The 16,220-nt window shown below is 41.8% G+C and overlaps 1 protein-coding gene across 2 annotated transcripts in view; it reads right to left on the reverse strand.

Moving 5' to 3' along the window:
* Positions 1 to 12,067: 12,067 nt before the first annotated feature.
* Positions 12,068 to 16,220, reverse strand: part of MAP3K20 (mitogen-activated protein kinase kinase kinase 20) — a 185,641-nt gene continuing 181,488 nt past the window's right edge. For both annotated transcript variants that reach the window (XM_047869069.1, XM_047869071.1), the window contains exon 20: positions 12,068 to 14,101. In XM_047869069.1, the coding sequence (XP_047725025.1) occupies positions 13,401 to 14,101 (701 nt within the window). In that variant the 3' untranslated portion in view covers positions 12,068 to 13,400. The remainder of the gene's footprint in view (positions 14,102 to 16,220) is intronic.

Raw genomic sequence — 16,220 nt, forward strand, 5'->3', positions numbered from 1 at the left:
CTCTTTAAGATACAAAGTTAAAGGGGGAAATTTTTCTGTTATCATAAATTGCACACTTTTCTCCTATTAATCCGTTTTTGTCGGTTTAACTTGCAGACCCAACCAGAGACCATAAGAGGGAGGAGGAAAACTTTTTCCTCCCCTACAGCGTTCATTCTGGTTTTTTTTCTGTAGCTATCACTGGACTCAGTCTTGTAATGACAGTGTTGTAAATGGGACCACAATGATTTGAATTAAAGCCTAGACTTAAGTTCTTCTTCCAATTTGGATAACACTCTAGATATTTTTAATACCCCCAGGAAAATCTTTCCACATCTGTAGAACAGAGATAAGGGTTTTCAACACAGTGGTATCCCTGGCTATGGAGCCTGCCGTGTGTGGGGTAGCTGTAAAGCACTGCGTAAAGGAAGAACAGTGTTACATTTGGTACTTTTCCTGTCTTGTTTGGGAACCCTGTCTATGAAAAATGATGGATTGAGAGAAGAGGAGGGGTGTTTTCTTTCAGGGAACCTGGCTAAGGAAAGCAGCTCACAGCAGAACACATAACATACCGAGGTTTCCACTTGCATGTGAACTGCCTTTTATTGAGCACCATTCTGTCCCAAGCAAAATGAATCATCCCTCTTTAAAGACAACAAAAACCTCTTAAGATAATGACTAGGCAAGTATCATTAATTCAATAGACAAGTATCATTAATTCAGTAGACACAGTAGCCTGATTCAGGTTCAAAGTGCCAGCCTTTAGGAACACTCAGTAACCATTCATCTTGAAAAGCTGCTAAGCTAAAACAAACAAACAAACAAACAAACAAAAAAGGTAAAACTGAAGACAATTTAAGATTTGAGAAGTCTAATTAAATGTTAAACAAGGTAATGTTTGCAAGGCACTGGGCACAGAGTAAGCTATAGTTGAATTGTAGTTTCAATTATTGCAACTACTGAGAATGGGAGAGAGAAAAAAGGCCGGAAAAGGACATTGGAAAACTAATGGAAGACAGTATTGATGAGTTTTAGGGGGTGATGGTGGCGTGGTCCGGAGCTGACGGCCAAGAAAGAATTCTTTGGTGCAAAAAGGTGGAAAAAAAAAAGAACATCTTTGGTGCAAAAAGGTGATTTGATTAAAACACGGGGCCAGGACTCGTGGGGAGAAAGAGCTGCACTGGGGTTGTGATGAGTAACTCGTTATATACCCTGAGGTTGGGAGGGGCTTAGGGATAGAGTAAGTCTTTGAGGTATTTTGGAAGCAAGGTTTCTAGGACTTTCAGGGGCTAGCTGTTGTTAGGAAAACACCATTTATTACCACTTAGTTAAAACCTCAGTCATGAGACCCTTCAGATGTGTATCAGGGGGCCATAATCTTGGAGTATAATTGCCAGCATATATGTTGGGGGAATTGAGATAAAGGAAGTTTCCAAAGGAATTTTTATATGTTAAAGTAGTCTTACAGGGTCCTAGGAGGGTAGGATAATGTTAGTCCAAGATTCCTTTTTGCCCCTAGCAAAGTGTCACCATCTTTCAGCTGAGCTCCTGGAAGGAGGTTACTCTGCCTGTTTCAAGGACTTGTCAATGGGCTGTCGGCAATAAGGGCATTTAATTTTTCATTTGCCTTAGTTTCCCATGCCACCATGGCAAGCGTTTAAACCCCTTTCCATCTTGATGAGGGTGATATTTAGGGCTCCAGGAAACAGCGTCTGTAGGTTTCTGGAGATTAGGCTATGGGTAAAATTGCCTTTTTCTTGCAGTTTACTAAGTTATCCATAAACTGAAGGAGACTCCTGTCCTGCATGGCTGTGATCTCTATCAGCCAACCATTTGCTTTCTTTCCTTTCCCCTGATCTTGGACAGCCAGGAGTGTCCGAGGAATATCACACATATCCCGCCTGGGGGAGGTGGGGAGTGCTGTTAGCCTGTACTTTGCCCTCAGCTTGCCCCATGCTCCCTCATCATTAGCGTCAAATATATTTACAGTTTTTAAAAAGTCAGTCACACTTAGGTGACCCAGCTAGGCAAGGACTGACAAGCCTCCTGGGGCCAGGGGAGGGAGGGAAGGAGGGGGTGGAGTCTAGGAAAGAAGATAGGTGTAAGAAGCTAGCCTTGCCTCTGTTACCATCTTGCTGTGGTCCTGGGCACTTGAGTTTAGTAACAGTGTATGGAGGATCTAAGTTCTGGGCTCTTGGGATGAATAAGTCACAGTCCCTATCTTAAGTAGCTCACAGGTTTCTTTATATTTCAGGGCCTTGTGCCTGTGCCTTTCATCTGAAAATTAGTTAACCTAAATCAGTGTTTCTCAGACTTTAGGAAATATATGGTCTTCTTTTAAAAGTAAAAGAATTTGGGGGGGGGGGGTGCACCTGGCTGGCTCAGACAGTTAAGCATCTGATTTCAGCTCAGGTCATGATCTTACAGTATGTGAGTTCAAGCCCTGCCTGCTTTGGATTCCGTGTCTCCCTCTCTTTCTGCCGTCCCCCCAGTCACTCTCTGTCTGTCTCTCTCTCTCAGAAATAAACATTAAAAAAAAAAAAAAAAGAATTAGGGGGCCTAGCTGGCTCAGTTGGAAGAGCATGCTACTCTTGATCTCAGGGCCGTGAATTCCAGCCCCACGTTGGGTGTAGAGATTACTTAAATGAATAAATAAATAAAAATTTTTAAAAAAGAAAAGAATTAATGAAATTCTAAAAACTAAATTACTATTAAATTATTAAAAGGAAAAGAAGAATTATTAAATTTAATAAATTATTTTGGTGATAATGGTACTTAAATAACACCACCACCTGAGAAAGCATAAACTCCTTGCATTATTCAGTAATTGTCATTCAGCTGTACAACCCAATCTAATTTATAAGCTAAAAATCAAACTTGACACCATTAACTGGGTATACAGAATGATAGTTTTTGAAGTAAAGTTGCTGGTTCCGTCATGAATGTAGTGCCTTCAGTACCTCAATCCTGTCTCCATTTTTCTCTGTTCAAACCACCAGGAAATCAAACTGCTGCATACAGTGCATTTTGGCATAAATGTGGCTCATGTGTGTCATTAGGTTTCCCTTTATGGTTTGCTCACCAAAATGAATGTTGATGCTGTTTGGCATTAAGAAAAACACAGACCCAAACACCAAAATTGCATGACAGTACATAGATTTGAGGAGTCTGTGCAGATGATCCCAAATCTGCTCCTATATTTCTTAGATTATTATTAGACTAAAAACACAAAAGTTAGGATTTCTTAAAGAACGTGTGTCCTTTACAGTATATCTGACCCCAGTTTGGGGGACATGTGTTGTCTTTCCTACCCCTCAAATCCTAAAACTCTATTCCTACTCTTAGGAAGTTTGTCCTTGATGTTACTTTTAGTACATGCTCAATTAAATATTGGTTTGAATTGATTACACTTTGGTATATAAAGTTATCCAATCTGTGAAATAATAGAAAATATATATTGGTGTCTGACCCTGATTGCTGGAACAGAGCTCCTAAAACCCTTGTAATTTCCTAAGTGAGAAGAGCACATAGGAGCATCTTTTGTTCTAATATTTTGTTTTGACTCTGGTTCCTGACACTAGGCTCCTAAATCCCTTGCAATTTACTGGGTAATAGGAATGTCTGTTCTAATGAGGAGACTCTTGGTGGGCTCCTGGATGGGGGGCTGGTCACAAGAAAGACCACGTCTTGATTAGAACTTGGAATTTTCAGCCCCATCACTCATTTTCCAGAGAGGAGAAAAGGGCTGGAAATGGAGCTAGTAATTGATCACGCCTGCATAATCAAGCCTCCATAAAAATCCTAATGGTATGGGGTTTGGAGAACTTGGTGGGTTGGTGAACAGATGGAGGTGCTGGGAGGGTGGTGCACCCAAAGAGGGCATGGAAGCTGGGTGCCCCTTCCCACATACCTTGTTCTACACATCTCTTCTATTTGGATGTTCATCTGTATTCTTTATCATATCCTTTTTTAATAAGCTGGTGAATAATAAGTAAAGCTGTTTTCCTGTGTTCAGTGGTTGCTCTCGCAAATTACTGAACCCAAGGATGCAGCCTGGGAACCTCTGATTTATAGCTGGTCAGAAGCACAGGTGACAATGTGGACTTGTGATTGGCATCCGAAGTGGAGGAAGCAATTTTGTGGGCTGAGCCCTTAACCTGTGGGATCTGCAGGGAGATAGTGTCAGAATTGAGTTAAATTGTAGGACACCCAGCTGGATTTGCAGAATTGTTCAGTATGGGCAAAAAGCCCCAAGTATCTAGTGTCAGAAGTTTTATGAGTGCAGTAGTCATGGGAGAGTAAAGGAGAGAGGAGTGTATTTTTCCTACTCACAGTCCAGCCTTGTTTACAAAGCAGAAATTTTTATTTGCAGTTTTCTTGGTATAGTTTATAAATGCCACATAAAAATACTTATTAAATTCAGCCAATTAGTTGGAATATGCCCTTCTAGTACACTGTATAGATTAGATAGTAGAGGATAAAAGTGTGCTGGAAAGTATGCCTATACCCTGTTCTAAGAGAAGTTATTATGGTTATAGACCTTACATCCTGGATGGCCTTGTTTTCTGTGCTGTGCCATTCTCGCACTTCGTAGGCCACAGGACCAGGGAGGGCACCCAGGCAACCTGGGGTCTGCTGAGCAGAGCAACCAGTGACTTCTTTCGTCTGTCTCAAAAACATGAGCTGGGCCAAGCTGTTCTCTCTCTTCTGGGGACTTTGAAACAAGGAATATGGATGGAATTTACCAGTTAAAGTTAGGAACTATAGCTGAAAGTTCATGAGGGGGCATCAGCAATGGGAAGCTTGTTGGTGCAGACTGAAATACAGGAGAGCAGCAAACATCAGATGTTGGTGGCATGGAAAGCAGCAGCCAAGTGGGGGTAGCTGAAGCTGAGTCACATTAATTGTAGAGTGTCGGGGCAAGGTTCCAGTGACCACAGGCCCTTAGAGACACCTTGAATTCTGAGCAGCCCTCCTCCAGCACCAATCTTTGTGGGGTCTTACCCTGTTGCAATGCCACTTCTTGAATTACCTTTGGCAAATAGCTAACCTCTCTATGCCTCAGTTTACTCAACTGTAAAATGGAGATCATGATAGACTCTACCTCCTAGGCTTGATTAGGAAGATTAATGAGGGAGGGCTTAGTACCAGCCTGGGCACATAGTGATTAGTCAATAAACATTAAGTCTAATCATAATTATTTCTTCTGTGATATATTTTATATTACATGAAAATAAATTTAATTGTGTCTAGCTAGAATGTGACTCTGTTTCTTATAACGAGACCTCAGTAAAACAAGGAGATGGTGTTATTTTCCTTTGAGTTTGCCTGGAACTTCATCTGTGTTGGTCAGAAGTATGGGATTTCTGAAAATTGGCCATCTGGCACGGGAGCTCTCATTTTAGTAAACTCATTTTGATTCTTTGATAAAATAAGATGGCTCAAATTTAAGGATAGGTCATTATTGAGTGTTTTATATTAAATGCAGAACTAGTGATTTTTAGATTTTTTTTCTTAAAGAAAAAGACAAAGAATAATTAGGTAAGCTAAGTCCTGAGAACTCAAAAATTCAGAGGCGCAGGTGCCCCCGGCAAAGATAAAATGTGGAGAGTCAGAGAAAGGGGAGGCCGTGGGGTGAAAGAACTGGCAAAGTGGGGAATTATTCCTGTCCTGCAGGATAAATGATCTCTTTTCCATTTTATACTTCCATCTTTTTCTTTCCAAGTTTCTTATTTAGTCTATAGGAAATTCCCCCTACCTCTGAGATGTGTTTCTGAATTTATAATGGAACTCACAGAGAAGGGAGGGCCAATGCCTGACATACAGTGGGACCTCAGCAAATGTTTGCTTGACCAAATTGAGCATTAAAATGTACTCTGCAGACTTTATTAAAAATACTTGTTCCAGAAAACAAATGCTCCCTCTAAAGCACCAGAGGAAACCAACACAAGGCCTGATGACAGAGGAAATGTAATTGCCTTGATGTTTTTAAGAAGCATTTAGTCATAGCTACTAATCCACAAAGACTCTCCCGGTTTCTATGGAGACTTAAGAAAGCCCAACTGTACCAAAATAAAATAAGTGTTAACCTCTAGCTGCCAGACCTCAGCAACACCAGTTTTACGTATGATTAAACATTTTGTGAAGCACGGGCTTCCATGAGGACAGTGTAGAGGAGAGCTGCAATGGGGTGGCCTTGAGCTCTGCCTTGGCCTGTAGCAGGCCGAGGTGCTGGGCAGGTGCGTCACTCCTATGGGCTTTGATTTCTTCATCTGTAAAGTGAGGGTACTGAACTTCTGGAGACGGTCTTAATGATGCCTTCCTGCTCTAACACTCAGTTGAAGTAGCTCGGGTTTGAAATTTAGATTGTGGGAAAATGTAAAAGAGGCAGAAAAGGCAAAGCTCAGAGGAGGTGGCAAACCACAATTGGGGAGTACGGTGATTTTTCTAGTGCCTGTGGGAGCCAGCTACGAGGTGACTCAGAGACTCTTACCTGGTATTCACACCCTTGGGTTGTCCCCTCCCATACTGATAGGGCTACCCTGTGTGAACAGTAAGATAGGATGGGAAGTGACCGTGTGTGATTTCTGAGGCTGTCACAAAAGACATTGTGGTTTTCACTTTCTTGATTCTGTTTCTCTGGGGGAATCTAGCCACCATGTCACGAGGATACTTGCGTATGTGAAAATATACACATGAGAAGGGACTGAGGCCTCCTGCCAGCATTCAGCACCACCTGAGAGAACCGTCTGGGCAGCAGACCCTCCAGCCCCAGTCAAGCCTTCAGATGAAGGTAGCCCCAGTGAACATCTTGACTAACACTTCATCAGAAACCCAAGCCAGAATCAGCCAGCTAAACCATTCTTGAATTCCTGAACTACAGAAACTATGTGAGATAACAAATGTTTATTCTTATTTTAAGCCACTAAATGTTTTGTGATGATTTACTCCACAGCAATACATAGCTGTTGCAATGCCTGTGTGAACAATATAGTTGTTGATATAGAATGTTTTTATAACATGCACTGGTTATTTCGCCATCATTCCTTAATTTATTCACTCATTAAAAACTTTATTGAGAACCTATTGTGTGCCAGGCACTGTACCAGGTGGTGAAATTCAGGAAAAAATGCAGTTTCCTGTCGTGGAGCAGCTCATAATCTGGGAAGCTGGGGACTGGGTGGGTGGTGGCAAACCATAGATGCTTATAACAGATGCCACTTTGGTATCCCTGCTTTAGTATTGCATTTTCCATTTCTGCCAGTGTTTTGAGTACATCAACTTCGGCTGTGACTTCAGTGGTTGAAGAGAATGCTCATCAGTTACTGCCAAATGACAGTTTTTGGTTTTAATAGGAGTGATCAATACCATCAGCTCCCCCTTTAAATGCTAATGAATGCTTTAACACAGCAGATGTAGACATACAGTACACTGCAGATTAAAATTAGGCACAAAATTAAATTGCTTACACATAGCAAGGAGCCAGTTTGGACATCTTGATAATCAGCCACAACCAGCTGACAGATCTTGAATTGTCCCTGCACCAACATCAAGCCTCCCCCAGGCTCAGCCAGAGCAGGAATCATCTGGCTCAGGAATGTGCCTGGTACCTTTGGGTATGAGAAAGGAAAACTGCCAGGTCAGACTTTCAGTAAAGCTTTATGTACTTTTAGGAGCAGTCACAGCTGCACTGGGGAGGGCACTAGGATTAGAAACAGTTGCTAGTCATTAAAAAGATCTTTGGGCTTCTGGAAAGGAAAGCCTTATAGTGAGACTATAAGTGTCTAAAAAGACAATGTCTATATGTGAATGTCTTGAACACACATAGTATTTCTATTCTCTTTTATTCCTGTGACAAGCATTTATTGAGAGCCTGTGTTTGTAGTGCTATACTCTAGAGATTCAAAGTGGAAAATCATACAGTTCACTATGATACAAAGAGCTGTTTCTTGGGAAAAATAGTCTGACTTTTCCCTGGGGGACTTGACTTAGCCACAATTTGCTGTCAGTGATAAGCCCCAAATTTAATCAGTGCCTCTGAGTTCTCAGGGGCCTGCTCCCATTGGCAAAGCTCACAAAAGGCTGATGTATAAAGTCAGAATGGCAAGTATTTTGACACTAGAAATGCAACTCTAAAGTGGATTGGAGACTCTTGGTAAGGTCACTTAAATGAGAAGCTTAGAGCAAGAATTTAGATGATTTATTGGTTTGCTAGGCTCATTAATTAATGTATTCATTCAGCAAATAGACTGAGTACCAACTATTGTGGGATACACTGGTCATCAAGATAGGCACGGTCCCTTGCCTTCAGAGATCTGATAGTCTAGTAGGACAACCAACTCTATAACCAAATTTGGGGACAATTATAACAATGGGGAATACATATGATTGAGTAACCAAAAGGTTCTCATGAGGGAAGGAAGGCCTTACCCAGGCCTGGGGATCTTGGAAGGTGTCCTGGAGGCAGTGATGTCTTAGCAGAGAGCTGAAGGATGACCTAGCCACACAGTGCCAAGGAAGCTGGATGGAGGGATTACCAGTTTTGAAGACCAGAAGGAACACGGCAGCAATTCAGTGTGGCTAGAGCATGGTGTTTGATTGCCGTGGGGAGAGGCAAATGGGGATACAGAAGAACGGGACCATATGGCCGTCTCCACAGCAGGTTCATATTTCCCCAACTGAGTGGATTCTCATGTCTGTTTGGAAGGGGTTCTGCTGGACAGTATTGTCCTCCTTAAGGGGTCTCCGTGCATGACTGCACAGTTGTGCCCAGCATGAAGGCCTGGTGTGGATTGTATGGCTAACCTTTTACTTTGTGGGTCACCTCATCTTGGGTTTCCAAGATTGACCACCCCTGGTTGTCTCCAAACTTGTCTCCAAACCTATACCCTGACCCTCCCTCCACCTCTAAAAGGTTCATGCTGTCTTTGGATTGCCTCATACTTCCAGTCTGATTTGCAAACATGTTCTTCAGATCTGGGAGATATTGCAGCATTTGTGGCCATTCCACTGATGACATCTCAGAGGTTAGTCTTGCTTTCCTGTTGACACATTCTTGGGCATCCCTGCACTGTTCTCACGGAGGACCTTTGGGGAAGTGGGTTTGAAGGGTTGAGTAGTGGTGCTAGGGAGTGAGTGATGAAAGGCCTGCAAGAGGAGTACCGAATGGGGAAAATTGTTGGAAATGTGGAGGGAGAAGCAGGATGTCCCCTGGATCTTGAGGCCTGAGTGGGATTTCTCTAGTGGTAAGGGAAGGATCTGGACGCCTGGGGGACTGTTGAGGATATGGATCATTAGTTCTGGAGAGTTAATCTTGATTTTGGTTTTGCATGAATGAACTATGAGGGCATGAGTCTTCTTCATTCTTTAACCCTCTTGATTTGGCCATGCATTATTTGGTAAGCTCATTCGTCAAAGGAAAAGGGCAATTGAGTAAAAAGTCACTGGTGCCGGCTCCGCTGAAGTCTGGACAAGTTTGACCGTGGATCTGGCATTTCTTCCACCTCTGGAATCTTAGAAACCAGTTTCAGTAATAGCAAATAGAGGTAAGCCCAGGGCTTATGCTCTGACTTCCCCAGGGCATCCTGGCCTACCTAGAGCCTCTTAGATCCGGTGGTGGCAAGAGATTTTATAAGCCTCCTAAGTACAGTGTCTATAATTTAAAATTTCAGTAATGCTATGTCCTGAACAAGTTGGCACAACCAAATCGTGGCATCCTATAACTGAGCAGTTTCTGAGAGCCAAAATTTTGGAAGCATGCCGTGTCTGTACCAGCTTGTTGAGGCAAATTGATAGATTATGGAGAATGTACTTATAAAGTAGCTGGTACTTCTCTAATGGAAAAATCTCCGTGAAGTCAGAAAGCCCAGAGCTGTGTCCAGGATGTTCTGGCTCTGCTACTTTGTACTACTGGACATTTTGATTTCCCTAGGACATCTGACTCTATATGGATGAAATATTTTTATCAAAACTATATTATTATTAAGATTTTTTTTCAAGAAAGAATTGCATGAAGTGAAGGTCATTGTCAATTTAATTTCCTGATTTTCTATCCAACATAATAAAATTGCCCCTTTTTTTTTTTAATTTTTGAGAGAGAGAGAGAGAGAGAGAGTGCAAGGAGGGGAGGGGCAGAGAGAGAGAGAGGGAGACACAAAATCTGGAATAGGCTCCAGGCTTTGAGCTGTCAGCGCAGAGCCTGATACAGGGCTCGAACTCGGGAATAACGAGATCATTCCCGGACGCTTAACCGACTGACCCACCCAGGTGCCCCGCCTCTCATTTTTATATTAAATTTTTTGTATCAATTTTTCCCCACGGGATCAGTTCTTTTCAATTTAAATTTTACATTGAAGGTTTTATATATCAAAAGTTGTTTTGTTGAAGTTTTACCAGTTATCACTTGTGCCACTGTGGGTATTCTTTTGTGGCAATTGTTTCTTAATCTGATTTTCCCAGGTTAGATTTTACCATTCTCAATTTCACTGTGAATAGTTTTAAATACTGCAGTTTAATTGTTATTATTCTTATGAACTATATTCATTATTAATTGGTTGAAAACAATTGTTAGTTTATATTTATTTCTAAAGTTAGTCCCTGATAAATAATCTCCAGTTTTCCTTTACAGATTTGGGATTATTTGATTATTCAGACTATTTCTATAGAATTGCTAATTCAGTGACTTTGCAGAGAGCAAAATATCTTGCTTTGTTTGGGCCGAGCCTAGAATAATGACTACCTGTATGGTAGCAACCGACATAGATTCAGCAGTTCCAGATCCTGTCAAAAGCCTCCTTAATGACCACTAAATCGCCACATTTAGAGATGCCCAACTCAAGATGTATTTTCTTAATTTGTTTCTACTGGAATTTTTTCTCTTAAAATATCCTTTTTTTTTTTTTAAATTCAGCTTCTTGTAAGTTCTATAATTTCTCATTGTTGGCAACTGATTTAGTTGGATGGAAAAAAAATTCTATTAATCCTTGCTCTGTTCTTATTTCATCTTTCAACCTGGCAAGCAACTCTTGGTGAATAAGCATCATTAGAAAAAAAAAAGAAAGAAAGAAAGAAAAGAAAGAAAGAACATCCAACTCTTATTATTTCTTTACAACCAAGAATCAGATTCTAGATATTCTTGTTTTCGTTTTGACTGGGAGCATTGATGCTAACAAGTATTTTTTCCAAGAGGTATTACAAAGTGGTCAGTTTTGTGTGCTCTTGGAATAACCAATTTGCAATCGGCTACTACACTAAATAGGGCTGAGGTCATTAAGTCATTTCACTACCAGCCTGGATTCTCTAACCCATAGCCCAGGAAAGCAAGAAGTAGAGAAAATAGACTGTAACAAGCAATCATTTGTGTAACACTTTTTTAAACTAGAGTCTTAAATAATTCTTCAAAATGCCCATTTTGGTTAGTAATTAAAGCCATACTTTGTGTTCCTTTCAGACTGACTTAGTTAAGACTCTGTTCTGTGTTTAGCCACTTACCCAAAAATTCTCATCAGAGAAATTTATTGCTTATTTGGAAGCAGCATGCCATTAAGGTAGCATACTTTCTATTAGTCCATTTTTCTTTAAATTTAAACTCAAGGACCTGGGGAAAATAATTGAAAACAGACTGTAGTAGCTATCAGATTTGTGAGAAAAGATCACAGTGGAGCTTACAACCTTAGAGATGTTGGTTATCCATGATGGAAAAGAACACCTTGCTCTCTGATTTTACCATTCTCCATTGCTTTTGCTTATAAATGCAGGTGGCAAACAATACAACTTACAAAATTGAATTGTTGCATCAACGTTTAGATCACAGCTTCCCTTGTAAATAAAGGTCATTTCCTATAACCTTGACTTTATTGCCTCCCAAAAATGGTTTCCTCCACCAGGCCCCAGGCACTGTGTTAGAGCAGATCTGCTTCTCTGGGAATATAAGCATGTACTTGATGACTGGTTTCTATTAAGAGAGAACTCAACCCCATAGAAGTACCAGTGTGGCATTTGAATTTCTACAGAGCACTGAGAATCCTGTGCAGGCAAAGGACACTGGATATTCAGGGTTAGTGAATGTTGAACAGAATCTCAGAATGTATTGGAATGTAACATTTATTTATTTGACATAAAAGTTTATTTCCTCCTGACTTTCTGAATTGTAAACAATGAAGAATTTCCTAAGTTGGATCTCACGATTCCTGTCCTAAACGGCAGGCAGTTTCTCCCACCTGTACCGGTTACCTCTTTTCCCCCAGCTGCTTAGAGCTTTCTTGCTGCAAGGATGGCATTTACTGGCTTGTGTTAAAGATGTTGGTAATTTTAAATTTCTTTGGCTTGTGGCTTGTGACGTTATTATCCCACTCTGTGTCTGTTTTCTTTCAGATTTTAGATTTCTGACATTCCAGGGGGTCTTTATGGACTTTTTTTTTCCCTCTTTGCTTCTCCTTTAGTAAAATGTAGAAAATAATATTCAAAAGCAGTCCCTGGGAGCTTTGGAAAAGCAGTAACCACAAATCTCCTAGGCAGTTTAGATCTTTGGTTTCAGATGAGTCTTAATGAAGGAGATATGCATCATAATCAAGATTAAGTTCAATAACCTCTTTTATTGTCTAAAAATGACAAGCCAAATTACTTCAGCTCTGACCAGGATAAGAATCCAAATACCTTACTAAAATAAATACGAACCAGCAGTGTCAGGATGCGGGTAAGGCAAGTGAGGCCCTTCCCTAGGGCACAAAATTTAAGGAGGCCTCAAGAAAAACAACCAAAAACTCCCAACATCTCAGTAATCAAGGTAAATGATATTTTAATGCAGTATTTTTTAAATTAATGCAAAAATTCATGATGAACAAAATATCAAAGTTTTAAAATAGGATCTACAGTAACAGTGCCTTACCAAGCCATACCGGGGTCTAAGACAAGAGGGAAAATCAGTAATACTGATCCTATATTTATGTAGAATTTTGATTTGTTTATCACAGAATTTTTGCATTAATTTTCATTTATTTAAATATTGCATTAGAATGTTATGTATCTTGATTACCAAGCTTCCTGGTACCCCCTTTTGCACCCAAGACAAATGCCCCACTGAACCTCACCCTAGCCCAGGCCCTGCTAACCAGAATGGCGGTGGTTAGGGAAATGAGGTGGCATATCCCCTCCTGTCAAAATGTTAATTTGGGGTGTGGGGATGCAGGTATGTATAGTTATGTTGAAGTCTAGTTATCATCCTTGGCAGCCAACATCCATCATTTTAGCTGTGGTTTGGCTGTAGTCTCAATTAGAAGGCATTTCCTAAATCCAAAATTGGAAAAGTTGTCTTTTTGTTAATTCTGTCTGAAGGTATTATCAAAATCCATTACATCTTAAAAAAGAAAAAAAGAAAAGGAAAAAAAAAAACCTGCTTAAGAAAACTTCTCTAGTTCAGTTCATCAAAAGTTTCTCCTTCCCCGGTAGTTTCCTCTGGCTCTTTCCCTGTTAGTCTTGGCAGGAGAGGGCCTGTGAGGTTTCTTTCGGTATTCCACTTTTGTCCATCCTCCTTCGCTGACTCTGCTCTCCTCTTCACTGGCTCTTGAGTCTGTCTCTGTGTGCAGAGGCATCCCCGGTATGGTCCTGGACCGGTGGCAGTCATTTGGACTTCTCTTAAAGTCAGGCGACTGGTGAGTATTGAGTGCTGACTGAGAAACCCCGTAGAATTTTCCAGAATATCTTTCTCTTGAAGGAGTGGAATGCTGACTTTTCCCACTGTACCTTCCCCTAGGAGAAGAATTGAGTGATGCACTACCACGATCATATTTGTTTTTGCTTCTCTCTGAGTACCGACCCCTCTCTAAAGAGTTGTCACTTGGAAGACTGGAAAAGCCACTGTCCCTGGAGTTGAGATGCAGAGAAGAGAAGTTTTTGGTCAGTCCATACTGAGTAGGAGAGGAGCTTCTGGATTGGTTTATAGGTGTAATCTGTTGATACTTAATGGGCACCTGGGTCCGCCTTACGGCAGCAGCATAGGAATCCTGGTCATTGAAATATGGGAAGAACTGTGACCCCAGAATAGGATTGCTCTGAGAACGTTGTAAAGAAGTATCGGATGCAATCTGCCGCATCCTCAGAGTGTCCAGCCACTGGCGATCAGCACCTGCAGAGGAAATGGAAATGAGCATCTTTTAAGCCACTGTAAGCTGCAGGTCTGATTCATAAGACTGCCTTGAGATAATTCAAGCCTGTTTGGATGCTTCAATCTTTACCATTCAGAGAAGTTCTAGGCTAGGTATAAGGACATTCCTTTATTATTAGAAACACTTTTTAAAAAATAAGGGTGATTGTACTTACTGAGTATATGTTATATGCTTGGCATTGTTCCATAGGCTTTAATTACATGACCTTATTTAATCCTCTCAATAATCTTCTCAGGTAAGTACTAATAATCTTATTCTGTAAACAAGGAGACTGCAGCTTGGGAGGCTAGGTAACTTGCCCAAGGTCACTCAGCTAATCCAGGTCTTTCTGCATCTAAAACCCATCTTTTTCCCACTTAGCCATGTTGTCACTTCTAGAGATTGCTCTTGGTGTGTTTTGGATGGTAAGGGCATGTTCAGTAAATGAAAGGCTTTTTGCCACCAGGCACTTTTAAATCCTCAAGAACCCTCAGTGCAGACAAAAGAAATTGGGTTCCAGCCAGTTGAGACAGCTAGGGATTGCTTGGAAGAAAGACTGTTCACATCTCCAGAGGAGAGATTCTGAGGCCCAGGAATAAGAAATGGTTTTTTTGTTTTTGTTTTTAATCCATGAAAAATGAAGCTTCACAGCAAACAGGAAGAGAAGTTAAGGTAAAAGAAAATGGTGAATTAACAGGAACCATTTGGTAAGCTCTATTTCAGTGAATAAGTAAGTGCCTCCCTCCTTGGGTCTTTTCTGCCTCCCCCAGGGCCTGAACCATATTGCCCACATTCTTGAGTTCCCTGTAGTCCTCCCTGGGCTGTTCTTGCCATGAGTTCTGGAGAGGAATAGAAGCCCGCTCACTCCTGACTCCCAGCAAGCAGCCTCCCTCACTGCCCTGCACGGGTTGACCTGCTGTGTCCAGACACTCCTCACAGCTTCACGCAACCGCAGTGCCTTCTTGCCTTCCCCTTGATTTCTCTGAAATTTTAGCTTCTGACAGAGCCCTCATTTTGTCCTGCATCCAACCCCCTGCTGGAGCCATGCACAGTGGGGGACGCTGACCACATTCTGGCTCTAGTGGCAGACTTTGATTGGCCTGAGCCAGATGCAGTGATATCATGTTTAGGACTGGACAAGTTGCTCAGTTCTGGCCGAGGCAACTTGAGAGGTGGTCTGCTGGCAGCGTGTAGGCAGGTCTTTCTCACCCCTGGACAGGAGAGCAGGGAAGGCATCGGCCTTTTGTGGCCTCTGCACGTTGCCGTATCTTTGTGTGGCGACAGTAAATGTGGCAGAGCTAGGCGGTGGGCAAAGGCACATACTAAGATGGCAGAGCGGAAGGAAGGAGAGGTTTGTTCCTGGTCCTCAACATGAGTGAGCCAGCTTCTCTCACTGGACCTGAGCCCAGCTGCCTTCTGGAATTCTTCAGTCCAGAAGATAACTTTTTTTATTACAGCCGAAACCCGTGTTTCACAGCTTTTGCATGCCAAGGTTGCTGGTCCCTCCTCCCAGTTTTTGATTCATCAGGTCTGGGGTTGGGCTTGAGAATTTGCATTTCTAACAAGTTCCCATTGATCCTGAGGCTACTGTTCCTGGGACTGCACTTTGGTCCATTTGGGAGGAAGACAGTTGAAGTTGGATTTTCTGTTACTTGCAGCTAAAAAATATATCCTAACTGGTCCAGGTGGTGTCCTCTGAGTTTTCACAGCAAAAGCGAAAAAGAAATACAAGGAAGAAGGAAGGGGGAGGCAAACTAGCTAAAACTGAAGTGAGCCATGGGGGGGGCGGGGGGTCACTCTCTGCTTTTATCCCACAACCTCTCCAGTTAATAATAGAGGGAAAGGTTTATCCAAAGCCATTCTACTGGGAGATTGAAGGGTATTGACGTTTCCTAACTCTCTTAGAGAAATAATTTGCTTTCTCCCAAAAGATTTAGATATCAGAGAGGTACAGGACACTTGTCAGACATCTGCTTATTGTCCTCTTTGGGGAATGTCTCTCCCCTGTTTCCACCCATATGGCTACAGTTCACTGCACAGGATGTCCTCACCACCTGCGTCCCCCACTGGGCTATGCTACCCACCACCACCTCCTCCTGC

The sequence above is a fragment of the Prionailurus viverrinus genome, chromosome C1, assembly GCF_022837055.1.
Source record: "Prionailurus viverrinus isolate Anna chromosome C1, UM_Priviv_1.0, whole genome shotgun sequence".
Lineage (NCBI taxonomy): Eukaryota > Metazoa > Chordata > Mammalia > Carnivora > Felidae > Prionailurus > Prionailurus viverrinus.